The 21,840-nt window shown below is 32.1% G+C and overlaps 3 protein-coding genes and 1 long non-coding RNA gene across 4 annotated transcripts; 1 reads left to right on the forward strand and 3 right to left on the reverse strand.

The window, feature by feature from the left end:
* Nucleotides 1-170: 170 nt before the first annotated feature.
* LOC103494791 (probable 2-oxoglutarate-dependent dioxygenase AOP1) lies at nucleotides 171-1,711 on the reverse strand. The gene is made up of 3 exons (XM_008456150.2): nucleotides 1,258-1,711; nucleotides 720-1,044; nucleotides 171-541 (listed from the first exon to the last, which is right to left on the reverse strand). Exons 1-3 carry the CDS (start codon nucleotides 1,623-1,625, stop codon nucleotides 290-292), a joined length of 945 nt encoding a protein of 314 aa, XP_008454372.1. The 5' UTR covers nucleotides 1,626-1,711; the 3' UTR covers nucleotides 171-289.
* Nucleotides 1,712-4,102: 2,391 nt separating this feature from the next.
* LOC103494792 (dephospho-CoA kinase) lies at nucleotides 4,103-8,221 on the reverse strand. The gene is made up of 6 exons (XM_008456151.3): nucleotides 7,800-8,221; nucleotides 7,650-7,710; nucleotides 7,520-7,568; nucleotides 7,091-7,209; nucleotides 6,707-6,852; nucleotides 4,103-4,772 (listed from the first exon to the last, which is right to left on the reverse strand). The coding sequence occupies exons 4-6, from the start codon at nucleotides 7,196-7,198 to the stop codon at nucleotides 4,325-4,327; spliced, it is 702 nt and encodes a 233-aa protein (XP_008454373.2). The 5' UTR covers nucleotides 7,199-7,209; nucleotides 7,520-7,568; nucleotides 7,650-7,710; nucleotides 7,800-8,221; the 3' UTR covers nucleotides 4,103-4,324.
* Nucleotides 8,222-8,557: 336 nt separating this feature from the next.
* On the reverse strand, nucleotides 8,558-9,382 carry LOC127150200 (uncharacterized). Its single transcript, XR_007822320.1, has 2 exons — nucleotides 9,092-9,382; nucleotides 8,558-8,951 (listed from the first exon to the last, which is right to left on the reverse strand). It is a non-coding gene; the product is annotated as an uncharacterized LOC127150200 (long non-coding RNA).
* A 7,888-nt stretch (nucleotides 9,383-17,270) lies between these two features.
* Nucleotides 17,271-20,498, forward strand: LOC103494793 (uncharacterized). The gene is made up of 3 exons (XM_008456153.2): nucleotides 17,271-18,134; nucleotides 18,605-18,952; nucleotides 19,037-20,498. The coding sequence occupies exons 1-3, from the start codon at nucleotides 17,679-17,681 to the stop codon at nucleotides 19,658-19,660; spliced, it is 1,428 nt and encodes a 475-aa protein (XP_008454375.1). The 5' UTR covers nucleotides 17,271-17,678; the 3' UTR covers nucleotides 19,661-20,498.
* The last annotated feature ends 1,342 nt before the right edge of the window (nucleotides 20,499-21,840 follow it).

Below are 21,840 nucleotides of genomic sequence, written 5' to 3' on the forward strand. Positions count from 1 at the left end.
ATCTTTTATACAACGGGTGGAGAATCCAACCTTCAACCTTGATTTAGTAAACGAATTTGTCGAATATTTTTTACTCATATTTTGATATCAAGCAAAGCAAGGCAAGGTTTTCAAAAGTTAAAAATATTCATTATCTTGGAAGGATATTAATAAACTAAAAAATGACACACAAACATCAAAGACGTAATGATTATATATATGCAGTCCAATTGCAAATACAAAAAAGAAAGAAAGAAAGAAAGAAAGAAAGAAAGATAGGATATATGAATGTTTGTAGGTCGTAGGTAGCTTAAGTTGCACCACAAAAGGTTTTGAGGGCAGATTGAGCTTTTTGGCCAGCTTCTGTATAGTAGAACTGAAGAAATTGAACATGATCAAATGGATTGAATAGCAAAGGATGTTGTTCATCTACAAGCTCTTCTGGTGCTTTCACTATATAGCCTGCCTTTGGGATTGAGAATAACCCAGCTGAGTACCTCACTTCTTCTCCACTCATCATCACTCTATGATATGGAGAATGCAATCTTCCATTTGTCCATGCCTACATATATACATCTATATCATATATCATATATAACACAAAGTCGTTTTTTTAGAAGTATTAGTTACCATTTTAAAAAAAAATAATAAAATAAAATATGAGCTGTATAAAATGAATATATATCAGAAAACAAAAGATCACAAAACAAAAATGAAGTAATAATTTTAAGGTTACTCACATGGAAGGAATCTCCAATCATTGCAACAAAGGAGTGTGGGGAAGGTTGAAAGTTAATCCATTTCCCATCTTTGGTTTGTACCTGTAAACCTTCAACATGATTTTGATATAAAATGGTTACAATGTTCTTATCAGTGTGGGAATGAAGCCCAATTTTTGTTTCATTGCTTTGATCAGTCCCTTTGTATTTCATCACTCTAAGAAGATAGTTTGTTGACTCCAAATGTTCCTCCATATATTTTTCAACTCCCAAACTCTCCAACACCATTCTTCTCACCATTTCGTCTAGTTCTGATAATTGTTGTGAATAGGTTTCTATCACTTTGCTGTACTCAAAAAGATTCGTAAGGGAAAAAAAAAAGAACCCTAATTAGAAGGATCAAATAAAGTAAACCAAAAATATAACATCATTGTCATAGATCACAACTAGCTAAGACATATTCTAGAATTAACAAACAATACACAGAATCAAAACATGAAATAGGAGAAGGAAAGAATTATTAATGATATAGCATATTGTTTGCAGAAGATATTCAAACCTAAAGGTTGGGTTTCCTTGAGGCCACAAGATATTGGTGAAGTCTTGGACCTTTTGAGGTATGGTGGAATCATCCACACCCATGCTTTCAAAAAGTGGAGCCATTGGGTATTGTCCAACATAGCCATGGAAGGGCTTTTGAGAAACATTTCTCAATTTGGTTTCCAAAGGAAGGTTGAAAAGCTCTTCAAGTGCTTCAAACAAACCCTTTCTGACCTCAATAGGCACTTTGTCAAATGAGGCTTCAAAGCAACCAAATTCCTCAAGTGCTTCCTTCACTTGTGCTTTTGCCAACTCCCACTTAGGACCCCCTGATTCTAAATTGGAGAAATCAATTAGGGGAAGCTTGAGAGAGGATTCACCATCCATTATTCTCTTTTACACTCTCTTTTTCTTTTTTCCTTCTAAAGTGTTTGGTGGGGAGAGGGTGTGTGAGAAGAAAACTGGTTTTGTCCACTTTTTATAGATCAGCTCATTATTGGTGACGATAATTTATTAATTGAAAATTTGAGATTTATAATGATTGTTGAACAAAAATCATGATTTGAGAAAAGTATTTGGTTAATATTGACTAGAAGTTTTGAAGATTTGGATATATTAGGACATAATGGGGTTTGAATAAATTTTAGAATCTGTTTTGAAAAACCTATAATGATAAAATGTAGTTTATGGGATGAAATGAAAGCGGCTAAATTTCTATCGGTAACAATTTTTGGATTCATAATTAGGTGTATAATAACATTTCTAATGGATCGTAAATGTAGAAAAATCTATCAACGATAAACTCTATAGTTTGATAAACTCCTATTACCAACATGATCTAACATTAACGTGTACTATTAAAAGTTATATCTAAAACTTTTGTTACGTTTATTAAATTTATTAGTATTATAACTTTGGTATTTTTTCTTAATTGTGATGATGATAATATTTGTAATTGAAAATCTTTCAAATATTTTGGACATTTGTTAAGATATATATGACTTTAAAACAACCCATTCTCTAACTCTTTCTTTCTGTTTTTCAAGAATTTTTTGAGTTCATGTCCACAAAAGTATAGCTAAACTAACATAGTCTATGAACGACCAAAAAATCAGAAGTTTGAATTTCTTATCCAACATATTGTAGAATTAGAAAGAAAAAGTATGTATATTATTAATATCATAGCTCTAACATGAATATTCATTTTTCTCATTATTTATTGTATTTTCTGCAAATATTGAGCGGGAAAAATTAAGATTGCGATAAAGATAATTGTTGTGTTAATTAGAAATAGATAGACATCAATCATCCTTAAAATGATATGTTACAAAATGCAATAGTATAGTACTCTAAGTATCATACGTTTGTAGGAGGCAAATGAATGATTCTCAGAAAAGATCGTTCGTAAAAGAAAAAACTCTTTTCTTTTTCTTCCTAATAATAGAAGTCAGTTTAATTAAGCTAAATTTGATTAAACCACCAATAGAATCATTTCCTTATATAATTCTCAAAGAAAATTGACATTAAAATACTTCATAATTTATTTCCACTAAATAATAGTATAGTGATCAAATGAGACAGAGTGGTCCAAAGAGATTAATTGATTAATTACTATTTCTACATATGATGTCAAATATTTGAATTTAATTAAACAAAAGTTGGTCACTAAAATACTGATCATTACTTTGGGGGGTTATATATACATACAATATGACATTATTGCAGACTCCAATTTAATAATTAATTTTTATAATATAAAGTTTTTGCCTTTATCTAGAGATATGGCTTCTTCTTCATCTCTCCTTCCCCTCATCTAATTTCTTTGCCCTCCAAAATCTTTTACATTAATATTTCCAAGTGTCAAAGTTTGTGATTATTCATTCAGAATTTGTGGAAAAATATAGAATTGTTTTTGGAGAATCTTCCAAAATTGTAAAATTGATGAAATATAGCAAAATTTCAATTGGATAAAGATAAACACAAATAATGAAATTTATCTATGTATACTAAAATGATTGATTCTCCATACAAAATTTCCGTTCATAATAAAAACAAAAAGTATTAAATATCTAATCATGTAATATATATATATGTGTGTGTATATATAGTTCGATGGTCCATTCATATACTAAAAATATATTAAATTATTTTGTCCAAGAATGCATTTTTCACCAAATTAAAACATGTAGGCATGGAAAGATGGGCATCCAATTTGGTTATTATAAAACTAAAACACAAAGTTTCAACATCATCTTTGTCAATAATCTGTCCCAATATGTTGTTGGCATTTTATGCTGTGGTCCTTTAAGTTCTCTCTCTCTCTCTCAGTTCTCTCTCTCTCTCAGTTCTCTCTCTCTCTCTAAATATCAAAATAATGATTCTTCAATAAAATTAAAAAAGATTGGCCTTCAAATTATTGATACATCTAGATGAGGGATCAACTCTTATACTTCAAAGTTGATATAACATAATAACAAATTAATTGGAAGTTAAAATACGGGATGGATTGAGAAATTGACACCAAAAGTTCACATTGATTCTACTCAATCGACCTAGATTCACTTTTAAATCCAGGATTTTCATGACTTAGAGTTGAATCACTACACCATTATTTTTTGGTCAAAAAAACCGTAGATCAGATATTCAAGTTCTGTTTCTTTAGGTAAATATTGTGGGCAATCCACATGATTTAAAAATAACATAAATCGTATCGTGAATCCTAAGTTCCTAACTACCCACATAAATTATTATAAGAAAATAAAAATGTGATTTTAAAATACCAACTCTCCACCATGATATGCACAGCACAAGACAAAATTATATATATTATAAGGCATTGTCATGAGCACCAAACGGTTGAAATGTAGGGAGAAAAAAATTTGATTGATCTAAGATAACTATTAACAATTCACTCAAAGGAAACATGAAAGTTTTCCAACATACTATAGCAATACATGAACTTTTCCCAGTACTTTATTCTATGATGGAGATCAACAACACAGATCATGCAATATTATCGTATTGCAATGGAAGACAATTTTTTTTTCGAAAATAAGGGTAAGGTCGAGAGATGGCCATGAAAATGCCTAAACTCCACCGTTGTAAATTTTTTTGCAAGTGATAGCACTGATGATGACAACGACCAGAGTTGTCAATACTCCTTGTCTGGAAAGCATAAACTCGGTCCAGGACAAGGGTTTTGTCACCTCGGATAACACTTCTTGAAACCGTTGGTTCAAGTCATCAAGAGATCCAGTGTTGTCGATCACAATGTCTGCTTTATCCCTTTTAAGATCCAATGCCATTTGAGCATTTATTCTGTTCCGAGCATCGTCGTGACTCTGTCCATCCCTAGCAACAAGTCGTTGAAGCTGTGTTTCAGAATCCACCCATACAACAATTGTTGGTTTTGTCCATCTATCCATCTTGGCTTCAAATAATAAAGGGATATCAAGTACTATAACCTTGTAACCTTTAATCCATAGCTTCACAATCTTCCATAAGATTCCAGAGGATATGTACGGAGCTAATAATCTATAAGAAGACAATTTATTCAAATTAGGTCAATAATAAATCAATATTTAGTGTTCTTAAAATTAAACAGATACATACGGTCATGAGTATAATATATCCATATACCAAATTTATGTATTCATCATTTTTTCTACAGAAGAAACGATTTCATGATCAATGAAGAAAGCACAAAAAAAAAAAAGAACTCCAAATACCTAATTGATGAGTTACAAGAAAGAAAAGTTTAACTGAAAATTTAAGAGATAGGATATGAAGTGTAAAAGGGTGTTCATTTTTCACACCGAAATAGTAGAAAAATTAAAGAACCGTATCCATAAAACACTCAAAAGAAGAGAATGCATCCCTGTAAATGCTGTTGTTTCATTCTTCCCAAAGATGCCAGAAGAAGGCACGAACAAGAGCCCACAAAAGAGACTTCTTCAAACTGGAAGGGGTGTCCCACCAAAACAGAAGCAAGGAGGTCATAGATAGAAGTACGAAATAACACAAACCAACCAAAAACATGCAAAAGAGTGAACCAAAATTGAGATGCAAAAGCACAATGCATAAAAAGATGATCAGGTATGTAGTAATTGAATTGCACATAATGTACCAAGCAGACAAATGCATACATGAAGTTCTATGTAGTAATCGGTTGGCTCCATTAACAACACCCAAACTAAGCTCACCAAGAAAGTTTTTTATTTTTGTTCGGGCAATGATCTTTCCAAATCACCCTAGAAGTCTTTGATGAGATTGATCTCAATTCCACAAAACCTCTGTTAGCTAGAAGCCATACGACAGCATATGTAGGATAGCATCTAAAAATCCATGAGGAGCATTTTAGATGGTTAAAATGATTCTTTTTAATGATAAGAAAGCTGCTTTTGTTAAAAAGTGAGAAAGCACAAAAGAAGAAGCAGGAGGGAAAAGAAAAAAGAAAAAGAAAAAAAGAAGGGCACACATAAATACAGGCCAAAAGCAAGGAAGGGAGACTGAATAATGCTAAGGGTCTTGATCAGTTGTTGGTATCAAGTTGGACAACAGGAAGATCAAGTTTTTGTCCCTCCAACTCTAAATTGACTTATCTGTTCAAAGTCCCCGAGAAAAAACACCAAAGCTTGGAATATTGACTTGTGAAGAGGCCTCCTTGATCTATAGAAAAGTGGGTTGAATATTGACTTGGAGTTTGGTTTGAAATTTTATCGGTCAATGTTATGCTCTAGCTTGGTTAGCTCCAAACAAGGTTTAACATGGAATCCTAATGGCCATCCGGATGGTGCTTCAAGGACCACAAAGCTAGAATCCTACAGTCAAGTGCAACAGGGCCTTTGTTTAGATCCTACAAAAGGAAGTAACTCCAACATTTTCTTAGATGAATTGAATTACAACCTTTCGTCAACTTTGTGCCATCTTCAACAGAATACAACTTCAAATTTAAGTGCTCTTCATAAATTTTTTGACATATTCCTATATTTCTCGTCAATTTAGATTGACTGTCTCATGACTTCTAGGTTGTTTCTAGTTGTGCACACATAAGTCTGTGCGTGTGTGTTGTCAATCAAAATTAAAGAGAAATACAAGTAATCTTAATCCAAAAAAAAAAAAAAAAAAGCATAGAGTGAACAGTCCTCTGCACCAATGTCCAAGAATTTTTTTGTTTACAGGAAACCATGAGCATACTGTTACGATTCTTCTCCTGAAAATCAGCAATCCCAACAAGAATAGAGAAACAGAGACAGTGCTCAGCTGTAATACACTGAATGGAAATCAACAGAAGTTCACAAGGAAATCAACACCACAAGGATAATGCAAATATAACATAAAATGAAAGGATAACGAGACAGTAAAGTTAAACACGTCTCTAAGAAGAACTAGAGAAACAAGCAAAAAAATAATAATGGCACAGCCATATACAGCTTAAGGCCAAGAAATCTAAAACTTGCTTTTCTTACTGATTTAAAAGTTTCCGCTTTGCAGGATCAGCAAAAACAATCTGGCCCAGTTTTCGCCTATCAATTTCACCATTAGATAGTAAAATGTCCTCCCCGAAAGCTGAAACAACCTTTTTCCAGCCACCAGTTCCTTTCTCTACCACATCCTGCAAGCGTTCAAATAGTAAAAAGCAGGCTATAGTAACTATCAAAAAATTGTGAAGGCACAACACATTAGTAACATTCTAATTAGTTCGACTACCCTGGCATCGTCAATTTCAAATTTCATTCAAGATCTATTATATTGCTGACTTACATGAGCTATGAGGGTATAAAGAATGGTGAAATCCAGAAATCCTTTCCATTTTGTTGTATATTACACATGAAAGAAGGAGACGAACATACACGAGCTATGAGGTCAGCATCAACTATAGGAATGTCATGGGCCTTGAAGAGGTTGGACACAGTGCTCTTCCCCGATGAAATCCCACCAGTAAGACCTACTATTCTCATTCTTGCTTTATCTGCAAAATCAAAGATTGGAGTTTTCTGTTATAATATTATATTATTATTATTTATAGTTGTCCTTTATTGTAATCTTATGTTCTCTAGATTAGGATTTCTTAGTTGCCCATACATATGTATTTTTAGTCTCACAAACATTACATCATAATATATCAGGCTTCTCAATTTACAAAAACATATCAGAAAATAACATACTTCTCTATGTACGTCCATATCGTGCTTCTCAGTAACACCCAAACAATGTTAAACAGTATTCATACGGTCTATGTTGCTTAGCTCAAAGGCCGTTCTAGTAATAGAATTACTTACCTCGAATTTGATCACAAATTTTAATCCAAGCAATTAATCAAGATCCAACCTAAGCATAACACAATGTAATATTAGTCTTTACCAAAAAACTACTAATCCATAATTCATCTCACAACTCCATAAAGCTTACCCAAAAGTCGCTCCACAACACTAAACCCGCTGGACAGCCGCTTACTTTCTTCTGATTTAACCTTCCAATGCCAAGAGAAAAACGATTTTAAACCCAAACCATGGGTGTTCAAGACCAACCAAGAATTTAACCAAAATAGCCAAATCTTACCAGATTCCGACGAAGGATAGCGAGAACCGACGAACTCAGGGATTCAACGATGACCAACCAGCAAACGGATGCTGGGCGGCGGTCGGATGGAAGTGCACGGCGGCTGGGCGTTCTCAACGAGCAGGGGCTGAAACTCGCACCGCTGGGGCTAGGCAACAGAACTAGCGCGGCGAACTACTGGGCTTCACTAACTGGCGGAAGAGCGGCGAAGCTCCGGCAGCGACGGTGAAAGAAACCGGTGGCTGAGGGCCCAAGACGTAAGGGGCGGTGGTAGGGGGTTGGGTCGCGCGCGTGAGAAAGAAGACCAAATTGAGTTTTACTTTTTCTTTTTTCTTTTTTCAATCACTTAAAACTATCAAATAACAAAATCAAAGTCATTGATAAATTGTTGTTTAATCGAAGAACTAAAAGAGTGATCGTTTACAAAAAATTTAGTACCTTTAGAATAATTTGCAATTCATTGACATAAATATATATGTTTTGAGCTTAATTTTTTAAACTTATTTTGACAAAATGGAAGAATTCCTTTACAAAATATCTATAGGTTTTATAGACTAACAAATATCTATATTTTTTAAATATTTTATATCATTTTCTTATAATTTGAAGATGTGCTCTCGTTTAATTTATAATTTCTTATTTATTTATTTAAAATTTAGATAATTTACATATCAAAACCGAATCTAAATCAAAATTTTAGGAAAGAATAGGTTGTATATAGGGACAGATCTTTTTCTAATTTAATGAAAAAAGATTACTTGTTTAAATCTCAACATCTCACATTAAAGATAGAGATTATTTTTATTGATAAACACATCTCTTGACTCGTCCATAAAGTTTAGAAGAACATTATCTATGAACTCATGCAAACTTACAAACAACGCTCAACTTAACCACTCAACATTTAGTGTATCAAATTTTTAGAAAACGATTACATTGCATAGTTGTTGAGGAGGCATTTGACATCTCAAGGGCACTTGGGCCTACCCTTAGAACTTCTCATGTCCCTATAACAAGGGCACTCATGTTTGTTCCCATAAGTTCCAGAAGGAACACACTTACAATACCCACAGCAAATCCCACAATACTTCATGCATCTATCCTTCACTCCTGCCCTTGAGCATCTCTTCTTGCATTTCTTGTCGCAAAACACTTCACACACATTCATAAAAACACAAAAAATATATCAAAGGTTATTATTTAGATATCAAAACTATTACACATTATTATCGACATGGAAGAAGAGGAGGAGGATCACAGTAACACATGTGACATGACTTACTACGACTTACCAGGCTTGGCATTGACAGTGTCTATGAAGGAAGATGTGAAGAGAAGAAAGCAAAGCAAAAATGTGAAAAAGAAAAGCTTTTTCATATTGCTAACAAGTGTTAGTTTGGGGATATCAGTGAAAAGAAAACCTGGGAATGTATATCACAATGCACTGAGAGATTGAGGATTGGGAGGTATTTATTAGAGTAAGAATAAGTTTGTTGTTTATTAGGTTTTTTGGAACTAAAATTGTGGGTTGAGGACAAAGGAAACAGCTGTATTTTGGTGGGTTGGTGAGTGTGAGGGCTGATTTTGGAGTGGGCACTTGGATTAAGGCACCACAAACAATGTACATATACTGCCTCTCCCATTATGTTTACTCAATGGATTCTATATCATATGTCAATTGAATTAGGTTCATTTTGTCTTTATGGTTAAAATTTAATTATTCATGGATGGGAGGGAGTTATAAGAGCATGGTTGCATGGTTGGAGTTGTCAGTTGTCACAATCACAGGTAAGGTTTGAAGACACAAAATACAAAAGATAATTGGAGACAACCTCAAGTACAGAGGGGGTGGAGTAGCACATGGATAGCACAAATATCGACGTGGTTATTCTGTGGGTAAAACTATGCCTAAAAGTTTCAAACATTTTAGTTTTGTAATTTTATTAACCTACTGGTGAATCTTCAATTTCTTTACATTTTTCTTTAACTAATCTGTTAATATCTCATGTTTTTGTCTCTGTCTTTTGTTGGAGAACAAAGAAGTTATTTTATGATGGTTCATTGATTTGGAAACGTGTTTTTTTAGATAGTTCTGTCTTTGTTTCTTGCGACGAGGACGTTAGGTTGTCATTGTAGTTCTCTTTTATCTTTGCTTAAAATAACATCATTTGTTTGTTTTGCATTTTTAGAGTTCAAAGAACACAAGATAATAATAATAATCGATTCTACGACTTATTTTGGATGCAAAATGAGGGATCTTATGATGGGCCTAAGTTTGGGCTGAGTTTCTTAAAACTAATTATGGGCTGTACGATGAGAACCCCATTCCCGAGCCCATTTCCGCATTCATCTATGGCCTTAAAAGTTTAAAGATTATTAAATTAAGGTCTTTTATTAGTATTGCTTTCCATAAACATAAAGCACTCATTATTATCTTATTTAAAGGGAATGGAATGGTCCGATTCTCCTTCCAATGTTTGATGATTAATTTCATTGTTAGTTTAAAAGCCATTGAATTGCCATAGCAAAGTTCACTCTAAAAAAGAAAAGAGTTAAATTAGAGTTATGGGTAATTTTGGAGATACAAAATGGTCAAACAAGAGTTAAATTAGAGGGTAAAATCTGGAATATCGTCTCGTTTTCAAGGTGGCATGAAGGGTAAGTGAAAAAAATTGGGTCATTCAATCCTCGTAATATACATACTAAATATTAAATAAGTTCATATTAAATAAGTTCTTCTTTCTAAAAAAAAGCTTACTTTGATCCATACACTAAAAAACTAAACTCAAAAGCACAATACCATTATGTTATTCTTTTTGTTTCGTAAGTGATCTATCTCCTAATATACAAATGAATTTTCGATGACACTTAAAAGGTTAGGCATCAACCCTACATGTATACATAATTCTTCTAATTGGGTTGGTTTAGCCAACTAAGTAGACTTATGAAGCATTATTTTCCCACTATAAAGTGTAAAAACACTTGCTTTCAGCAATTTTTGAAAATGGGCATAGCAAAAAAGGAAGCACTTTTAGAATATTTATAAATGCACATTTAAATCCCAAGTGGAAACTAAAAAAAAAGTGTTCACTTTCATCTTATTTAATTCCATTATTATTTGAACCTTTTTTTAAAAAGGACACTGTCATTTAAAGCTTGCTTTTTGTACCCATCAAAAATTTCACAATGTTCACACTATGTAGAAGAAAAGAAAACACCAACTTTAGGTTAATTTATTTATTATATCTTCATCATTTTTTCATTAACACATAATATATTTCTCCCTCTAATCTCTAATATTATGCATCCACGTTAAATACTACAACTTTATCTTTTGAAAAAAAAAATACATTTTACATTTATATCATTTACTTATTTCTTTTCGATGTATAAAAAAACGAAGATTTAAACATTTTTTATAAAAAGATAATACATTTCCATTATCGGTAAGTTATGTTAACTTTACGGTTCATTGCTTTTAAAAATATTTAAACCTTCGAAAAGAAAATAGGAGAAAATTTAAAGGCAGTGCTTTTCTGTTTATAGGCTAACATGATGGATTAAACTTTGAAAACCATATAAATATGCTTTTCCAAATTAGTACTACTTTTTTAACCAAAAGAGGGTAGAAAAGACATACATATGAAGTCTTATGATTTAATTTTTCTTTTTTTTTAAAAAAAACACTTTCCCTTGAGATTGTTAGGCTTTTCTTGAAATTAAAGACTAGAAGACTAGAAGAAAAAAAAATGAAAGGAAAAAGCCTACACTATGCCTTTCATTTCTCAAAATTTTGAACATAAAAAATGCTTAGGTTTTTTTTCATCCTTAAAACATAACAAACTCATGTAAATGTTAAGCAAACTAAAATAGATATATAAAATCTAAATTTTGAACATTCGATTACCCAAATTGTGGCCACCCGATCAAAGACAAAGGTCTTAAGAACAATCATCGGGACCCACTTCCTCGTCGTTATAGGTTTACCCTCAATATGTCAAAAACCAATTAAAAATCACTCTAGTTAAGACCCAAAACTCACATGACCAATCTTTATAAATACAAGTTAAGGGTTGCTCGAGTCAAGACCTAAAACTCACAGGAAAAATAACCCAAGGACTACCGAGAATAAGTAAACACGTGTCGCAAAAGGAAAAAGTCAATGCTTGAGGGTTTAATTCAAGTAGGCAAGTCAATCTTGAAAAAAAGGAGAGGGGGAAGGGGATATTTAAATTACTGACCGTTATAGGCACCAAATTAACTTGGCATCGACGGCCCAGATTTTGCACTATTCTCCAAGATCAACGGAAGTTTTTCAAACCAACTCCTTTTATTTTATAATATATAAAAAGTTTAGACTATAAATGAGATTTCAAAATTTAAATGGCAATTAAAGTCAAATTTGTTGTAATAATATATATATATATATATATTCCCCCAAGTGTGTTGAATTTAGAACTCTCAACCTCTTCCAAAGTTGTACCATATAATAATAATAACACAATAAGATGATTTTTTATAAAATTATATATTTTGGTCAAAGTCAAACCAAACAAGAGACAAATGATGTCCCACCATGCATGGTGACCAAAAAATTTTCTTATAACTCTCCCTCTCCCTCTATCTCCAATAATTTATACTTTTTTGCCATCGATAAATTAACAATGCACGTGCTTTGAAGAACACCAAAAATGAAGGTTGGTGGTGGGGGCAAACAAAGAAGGTCTTTTTTTTTTCTTCTTTAAGTTCAAATATATTCAATTCAACCAACATTTGAATCATTCATCTCTTAGTTAAAAATTTAATTTTTATGTTAGATGAGTTCTATGATCTATATTGCACACTCTTTTATAATATCGTAAAAAAATGTAACAAAATGGATCTTATATGGTAGATGACTAGTTGCAAGAATAATAATCTACTTGCAAGAATAATAATGGACAAAGTTGAATATTATTTAAAAAAAAGTAATTATTTTACCAATAAGGCAAATTTACTTTTAAGATGAATTTTATCTCTTTTGAAAAATGATTTTTCTTGAATTTTGGAATTGTATTGAAACCAGCTGTTTCCAATTATTGTTCTTTTCTCTTTTACATATTGAATTAAGGTTCTTAATGAGAATTGGGAATAGATAATTGTGTCTAAATGACACTATAATGGTCCACTAATTATTATAATTATATTTTGGTTGATGGGTTAAAAAGGTAATTAGATTGAGACTCTGATGGGAATTTTGAATATTAGATCACTGCATATATAATTAAGGATTAAGATATATTTTGTATGGATGATGGGGTTCAAAAAGACATTATAATTAATTTTGAACCATAATAATAATAGTACCAAGAAATAATAATGTGATAGAATAAAAAGGGAAGAATATAAGTATTGAAATAATGCATTATTGAGTTTTTAACATATGAGATGTCAATATTCAAAAGAAACACAAATCCTATCATACAGATATGGTGATGCAATATGATTTTGATATGACCTTGGTTTTAAAAAATAATAACCCACATATTTCTCTCAAAATGTGTCTTTCTTTTATTTATTTTTTTTCTTTTTAAGAATGCAAAGTTGTGTTGTTACGGGTTGACGCTTAAATTTTGTTTACTTTGAGCTACGTTTGCAGGTAGTCTTGCCCTCTAGATTGCTTCTATCTTGTGATCGAGTCTCGATCATGTGATCTAAGTTGACTTTAATAAGAGATCCTTGTACTTAATACTCAACTTTGATGCTTAATAATAATAATAATAGTATGTACTAAGTTTACTCCTTTTGAGATTATTTATCCTTCATTTTGAGGCTGGACGAGTGAGACTATTTAATTATAAGTTTGTCTTGTAACACCATGTCTATGATTGCGTAGGATAATTGAGGTGTCAGTGACACTTTCAGCACTCTAAGTTGTAGGGTGTTAGTTTGACCTTAACTCTTTTATTTCTCAATTGATATATATATATATATACTAATTGGCCTGGTTAATTGACCTAAACCCCGAGATATTGACATTTCTCATTTGAGGTGTGTATTCTCCTACGCTCTTGATATTTAGGTAGATCGAATCAATAACTACACAAGTCAACCGCAATGTTACAAAAAACACACAAAAATTGGTAACAGAGTTAAGTGTAACCACACGCTTATGTTTGGGGACATATGTTCGAGGAAAAGAACCCCTAGCAAAAATTAACCGACTCCATAGTAGTATTTATTTGATAGAACTCAACTATCATGACTACTAAACAACAAACTTCTTAATGAAGAGTTTAGGCATCCATAAACTCGAGACTCCCCCGTTTAGTCTCTTTTAAATTTTGAGACTACTTCTCTTTATCAATCTTTTCATCTCTTGTTGTTCAAAACATCCCTTCGATTTACACACGAGTACTTAAACTTGCGAAAATCAAAATACTAACTTTTTAATTACAAGAATATAAAACTTTTTAAAATAAAATAATTAACTGCCAATTATAAATTTGAAACCTAAGTATTAGATTATGATCATACAATTATGAATTGATTTAGTTTTGTCTTTTTTTTTTCTCTCTCTATTGAAAGGTAATGGAATGAAACAATTATTTTTAAAGCCATTGGAACACGTGATTTGTGGTAATAATTAATAAAAACATCTGCTGTTGTTTCAAACAAATGCTTTAATTTTCATTTGACTATTGAGAGGAAAAAGAAAAAAAAAAAAAAACCCCACAAACTTATATATATATATATATATATATATATATATATATATATATATAATTCCACTCAACTAAATGACAAAAACAAAAATCAAAATTTCCCAATTATATAAAATTGGTTTTTAAAAACTAAAAAACCATACGTGAATATCTATACACAATGTAATGTATTGCAAGAATAAGATTTTTAAAAAACTTACATAAACCACTCAACAACCTAAAATCTAAAATTGAAAATGAAATTAGATATATATATATATGGGGAAGATTTTATTAGGGTTATATTAATTAAAGAAAAAGAAAAAAGGGATAAGGAAGGAGCAACTTTATTGGGAAAAAACAAATATATATGTATATATTGGGGGAAGCACTTTTTAGTTATAAGATTCCACCAAAAAGCTAAAAACAAAACGCGTTTGTTTGTTTGTTTGTTTGTTTTGACTATATAAGGATGAGCGAACGCGGCTTAATATATTATTAACCCAATCTCACTTTTTAATTCAAATAACTTTTTTCTTTTTAATATATATATATAATTACTTTTATTACCCCAAATGCAACATGAAATTCACTATAAGGCTTTTTAAAATATATTATAAAAATAAAATCATGTGAGGTAAAACAAATAATAATAATAATAATAATAATAATAATAAAAAGAAAAAGAAGGTTGGAATTATGTAGTAATGGTAATTAAGTATGGGATTAGAGAGTAAGAATAAATAATGATGGAGAGTGTGGTGTCACATGGGAAAGTGCTTTGGGCATTTGGGGGTTAGGGTTCCGTACGTACATTGTGTGTTTGTGTAGGCCACTCAATATGGCATCTTTGAGTGTGTGAGTGGTGGACTCCATTCCCTCGTTCTTTCCCTTTTTCACTCCCACTCTCTTCCTTCCCACCTTCACTTCACTTGCTACTTTTCCTTTTCTAACCTCCACAATAATTAAGTGTTTAAAGAATATCGACGATTTCTCAAACCTCGCTTGAAGACCTTCATAATTTAATGATCTCCCGTTGGCGATGGATTCTACTGTTTGATGGACTCCTATCAACATCTAGTTCATTATTAGTAAACTTCAAATGTCATGTTTAAATTTTATTGTAGATTCTTTTTATATTGTTTTATCTACGTGAATACTTTGAGTCTAATTATTATAAAGAGTAAAAATATTATAGTTAAATAATTTTATTATTTAATTAAGATTAACTACTCAATTTCAATTTATATGATTTGTTGATGAATAAATTGTCCAAACTATCATAAAATTAAAATAAATATATAAATATTTAATATCATAATTGCTAACAAATTATATATTTTAAAAATAATAATAAATTCAATTTGATTTTAGTTTTTCAGATGAATTCATGAATCAAACCGAATCCATAAACTTTTCATTTATTTGAACCTAATCCAACCCAAATGATATAAGTCGGATTGAGTTGATCAAGTTTTTCAAATCGGTCTATAAAATTTTCATTTATTTGAACCTCTGTCAAATAGTTGTTTTTATAAAAAAACGAACATTTTTTTCCTTCAAATGAAAATTATTTGTGACGTATTAAAATTAATATTATTCTTTTTCATTCTTAACCTACTTAAATTCAAGATAGCATCGGGTAATAAATTAAGACATATACTAAGGTTCGAATTCCCACTTTTTATAAAAATAAATAAATAAACAAATAAAATTCAATTCCTAAAGAAAGAAAGAAAGAAAGAAAGAAAAGGCAATAGTAAATAATTATTAATTCATAACTTGTGGGAAACACTAATAAATATAATGATTCTCATTATTCTTTTATTCTTGTTCCTAAAAAGTGAACCTATTCTAGAAAGTATAACCTTATCTCTTCCAAAAATATGATAATGTTTAATAGCATGAAATAACATGAATCATAATCTTTCATTCATTTTATTATGAAAATTGACCATATAATGGCCACGTAGGGAAAAACAACTCTCATTACACAAATGCGTATTTATAATTTTGCATAAATTAGTCGTAAATTTAATCGTTTCTTCTTATTTATCAGCTAAATTGAAAATTGTTTGTTTAAATATCACTAAAAATTTGAGGACTTCTAAATGTAAACAATAAGACCAATTATAATGATTGATTAATATTTGTGAGAGTTTGTTAATAAAGTTTAAAAAATAATATTTATCATTACTTTGATTATATGAGTAATAATCAAAGAATAAGATGATGTAAGATTTAGACTCAGAGAAGGTCATTATCAAGACTTTACAAACCAATAAAAGCAAAACATAACTATTAAGGTAGAGTCCTTTTAAATCTTGTAAATTCAAAGTTCAAAATGGTTACTATGATGCCTATGTTTTTCTAAAAAGTAATAATCAAAATTGACTAGCTGGTGGCAATAAATAAATAAGAAAAGAGTATGGTGTAAGGATGTTGGATTTATCGTATACTGAACTATTGTGTTACACTTTCACTTTCATTCATGTGAGATCGTGGGTGGTTAAATTATAAGTTTAGCTCTTAGGGTCCGTTTTTTAATTTGTACTATTTATCGAAGTAAAATATTTATTTTAAAAATTGTAAAAAATAAATTGTGGAAGAAGGAAACGTGGTCAAAGTGAGTGTTATTTATTTATTTACGATTTGTGTTTCCAATATGGTAATGAAAGTTATATGGGACAAAGAATTTGTTATTGAATATCTTACCAAAAAAGAAAAAGGAAATAAAAGAAAAAAGGAAAAAGAAAAAAGAAAAAGGTATTTGTATTTCTTTTTCCACTGCTTGCTCTGCTACAATGGCAGAAAGAAAGAAAACAATTCACTTTCCTTTCTCTCTCTCTCTCTCTCTCTCTCTCTAAAACCACACTCCATTTTCTCTCTCTCATGCTATGAAAGCTAAAGCTCTGCCATCCACCATTTCTTACACTTTAAACCCTTCATTTTCTCTCTCTCTCTCTCTCTCTCTTTTGCATTTTGGTTAATTCTTGTTGGTGTTGTTGTTGTTCTTCAGTGTAGTACCCATTAGTCTTCTTCTTCTTCTTCTTCTTCTTCACATTGTGTATCTTTTTCACACTTTTGACTTCATATTCTTCAAACCCATTTCCGATTTTTGTGTGTGTGTGTGTGTGTGTTTTTTTTAAGTTCTGGGTTTTTCTAATTCCTTTACATTTCCTTTCCCTTCTCTTCAATGGAGAAGAAACCCAGCTTCTTCTCTGCTCTGAAAGAGGAGGTTATTCGTGGGTTGTCTCCCTCGCGTTCTCGTGCTAAAAGTCCGGCAAGGACTGCTTCCCCTTTCTCCATTTTGTTGCGTAGAAAGAAGAATCAGTACGTTGCTCATGCTGGGATTCCACAGCAGTTCATTGCGCGATCCGGTAGTTTCCGGCCTGTTGGGGAGGCTCTTACACCGCTGGTGGAAGGTCCTGATCCGGACGGCTGTGAAATCGGCGATTCGAAGAGGATTAGCTCGGGGTTAGGGCAGTGGATGAAAGGCCAACTCTCTCGAACTCCTTCTATTGCTTCTTCTGTGGCGTCGAAGAGGTCTGATTTGAGGCTTTTGCTTGGTGTTATGGGTGCTCCTCTTGCTCCTGTGCATGTTAGCACCTCCGATCCTCTGCCCCACCTCAGTATAAAAGATACCCCCATTGTCAGTCTCTCTCTCTTCCTCTTCATTTCTCACTTGCGTTATTCTGAAACCTTCTTGTTTTTTCTGTTTTCTTTTCTGTTTGGAGTTTTTGTGCAAAGTACACCTTCAATGGATACTAAATTTTTTCTTTCTGACTTTAATTTGTCTGGCACATTTATTAATTTTTTCCTTCCTTATGCTTCAATGAAATATTTGCTAGGTGACCCTCTTATCTCTTTTTGAAGTTAAATGGCATGGGCTATTGGCTTGCAATGAGAAATGGAACAGACCTTTAACTTGTGTTCCAGATGGTTCTAGTTGAATTAACCTTGAGATCTGCTTCTGTTTATTCGAACAGGAATTGGGTTCAGTAAAATTGGGATTGGAGCTTATAAGTTCTCTTTTGCTTATGGAATTTTACTGAGTTTGTACTTAGAGAACTAAAGGCAGTTAAGTGGGCTGATCTTTTGCGGTTTTGTTATAATTTTCAGGAAACTTCATCAGCTCAATACATATTGCAACAATACACAGCGGCATCTGGTGGGCAGAAGCTTCAAAACTCCATCAGAAATGCATATGCAATGGGGAAGCTTAGGATGGTAGCTGCTGAGTTTGAAACTGCAACAAAGGTGATGAAGAGCAGAAATCCATCCACTCGAGCCGAGTCTGGTGGCTTTGTGCTCTGGCAGATGAATCCAGATATGTGGTATGTTGAGCTTGCAGTTGGAGGCAGTAAAGTTCATGCTGGGTGCAATGGAAAGCTCGTTTGGAGGCATACGCCCTGGCTTGGTGCTCACACTGCAAAAGGGCCGGTTCGACCTTTGCGTCGTGCACTTCAGGTAAGATTTTGGTGTATCAAAATTTCCATTCTTCTTTGAGACATGATCACATTTCATTTTGCTTACATATTTATGTCTTTGAAGGGTCTCGATCCTAGAACGATAGTGAGAATGTTTGCTGATGCAAGATGCATAGGAGAGAAGAAAATCAATGGTGAGGATTGCTTCATCCTTAAGCTTTGTGCTGATCCTCAAACACTGAAGTCGAGAAGTGAAGGACCGGCAGAGATCATAAGGCATGTGTTGTTTGGCTACTTCAGCCAGAAAACAGGATTGTTGGTGTACATGGAAGATTCTCATCTAACCCGAATTCAATCCAACGGTGGAGATGCAGTTTACTGGGAAACCACAATCAATTCATTCCTCGACGATTACAGGCCTGTTGAAGGTATCATGATCGCACACTCTGGCCGTTCTGTGGTCACACTCTTCAGATTTGGTGAAATGGCCATGAGTCATACCAAAACAAAGATGGAAGAAGCGTGGACCATTGAAGAGGTTGCGTTCAATGTCCCTGGCCTATCAATGGACTGTTTCATTCCCCCAGCTGATTTGAGATCATGTTCAATAAGTGAAACAAGTGAGCTCCCTCAGGATGAAAGGGCAAAAAGTGCAATTGCGTTAGCGGCATACAGAGCTAAAGTTGCTGCATTGGAAAAGCCCGACGATGACTGTATGGATAACATGACATGGAAATCAGATTTCTAACCGCGAGGAGGATGCATTTAGAACAGTTGTTTATACTCAAAGGTGATTTCTTAATTTTAGGAAGCTTATAGAGTAGGGAGTTCTATAGATAATTACAATGGTCATGTAATGCCTCTGTTAATCTGTAAATAGAGATAAATATTCTCAGGCTTCAAACAAGCCTGAATGAATCTTTATACTCAGTAGCAGAATCCAACTATGGAGTTGGAGCTCGGGTTTCCAGTTAGGGATGGAGCGAATGGAGGTCCATTTTTTTCGGTTCACATTCGATGCAAGTTAGGAAGAAGGAGGTGAAGGCTATGTAAGACAGAACAACCTTTACCCTTCTTTAATCTTTACTAATTTTTCTTTCTTAAATGAAATACCATTGATGGTGGTAATGTTTAGGAAACATCCACTTACACGGTTAAGATCGAATGGTAACGATCGATCAACCAAGTCCCATTACTTCTATTCATGATTATTAGTTGGTAGCCTTGCTTCATTAGTGAAAAGTGAAAAGTAGAATTATTCTGGTGGAATTGAAGACAGTTCTGGCTGTAAAAGAGTATGTATTGTATATCACAATGTCAAGATATTGAATGGCATTGACAGAGACTTGTTGGAAAAGGTCATGAAGAAGAAGGTGGAGGGCCATTCTGTGTTTTTATTAACATTTCTGAGAGCTCTTTTTTTTCTTTTTCTTTTTCTTTCTTTTCTTTTTTCTGGGTGTTATTATTGTAATGATTTGTTAAGGTGGGGAGCAGAGTGAGGCAGCTTTAAAGAGGCAAAGTCTGTTAATTTGATGCTCCTTGTATTTGACCTTCTAATGTTCAAGATGCTTTGTTAGTGTTTGGAATGTCAGTGTTTCTCACCTTTTTCTTCTTTTTAACTCTTTACACCTACTTTTGTTGTGTAAAGCTGTAAACTTCTCCTTCAAACTACCCCCTCATTCAATGTTTTCTTTTTAAAGAAAGAAACAAATCTAGAACCCATTTTTCATTTTAAGCTTATCAACGCTCGTCTCGTCGTTTAACCACAACAATCCTCACAAAATACAACTTCTTTACATGTCTACTAGAAGGAGTCAAATGAATTTGATTCGGTAAACAATACTTAAACAATCAATCACATGGGAATGAAATTTGGCTCGTTCTTCCAAAAAGCTCTTTGCAAATGTTTAACCACCATCATTGCAGGTTGCACGAGTTTAAAGTTTATACTTTCCTTTCTTCTTTCTTCTTCTCCTAAATACATTAGGATTACCTGTAAAATATTAGGATCTACGTATTCATAATAGCTTATTCACACCATTCTAATAATATCTCTCATTCAAACTATTGCTTTTCTCAAATCATATCATAAATGTGTCAACAATGATTTCAACATATATCTAACTTCACACAAAATAATGGAAATGTTGTTTCTTTCATCGTGCCAATGTTTAGATATCAATGAAAACCTTACCATGTCCTCCAAATTTTGATACACTCATGTTCCTATGTTAATTATCAAATGTATCTTGTAAATAACTTTTTTTTTTCTTTTAACACAAAATTATACTCACTTTGGTTATAATGAATATTCAATCAACTTAGGTAAAGATAATAAATAAATTAAAGGTTAAAAATAATATTTTGATTTATGTATAAGGTTTTATTTAAATTTAATCAAAGTACTTCCAAACATTCAATTCCTAATTTAGTTTATTTTTATTTATTTAGAAAAAAAAAAGTCTTCCCTCTTCAAAATATTTTGGAAACATATTCTTATTTTTGTCTTTTTCTTACCTTGATATTTTTATTATTATTTAACCAATTTTCAATAAAAGAAAAGAAAAATACTTAAAATATAGACATTAAAAATACATTGACTAAAATATAATAAAATTTAAACTCATGTATTTCAACCAAAATAATGATAAATAAATATTATATGAGGGTGTAGATATGATAATATAAAATATTTTGAAATTTTTAATATTTTTCCTCATAGTCATTATAAATGATTTTTAAATTTTTTTTTTTTGGGAAATCTCTAACCTAGAAATCATTCTCCATACATAGTATAATTTATATCTTTGACATAATATTTCTTAATCTACTATGATCTCATTATTTCAACACTTCATACAAAATAATAAGAGAAAAGATCTTTCTTTCCTCATAAAACATCTAAATTAAAAAGTTGTTGGCAATTAT

This window comes from Cucumis melo, chromosome 7 (genome assembly GCF_025177605.1).
Source record: "Cucumis melo cultivar AY chromosome 7, USDA_Cmelo_AY_1.0, whole genome shotgun sequence".
In the NCBI taxonomy this organism is placed as follows: Eukaryota; Viridiplantae; Streptophyta; class Magnoliopsida; order Cucurbitales; family Cucurbitaceae; genus Cucumis; species Cucumis melo.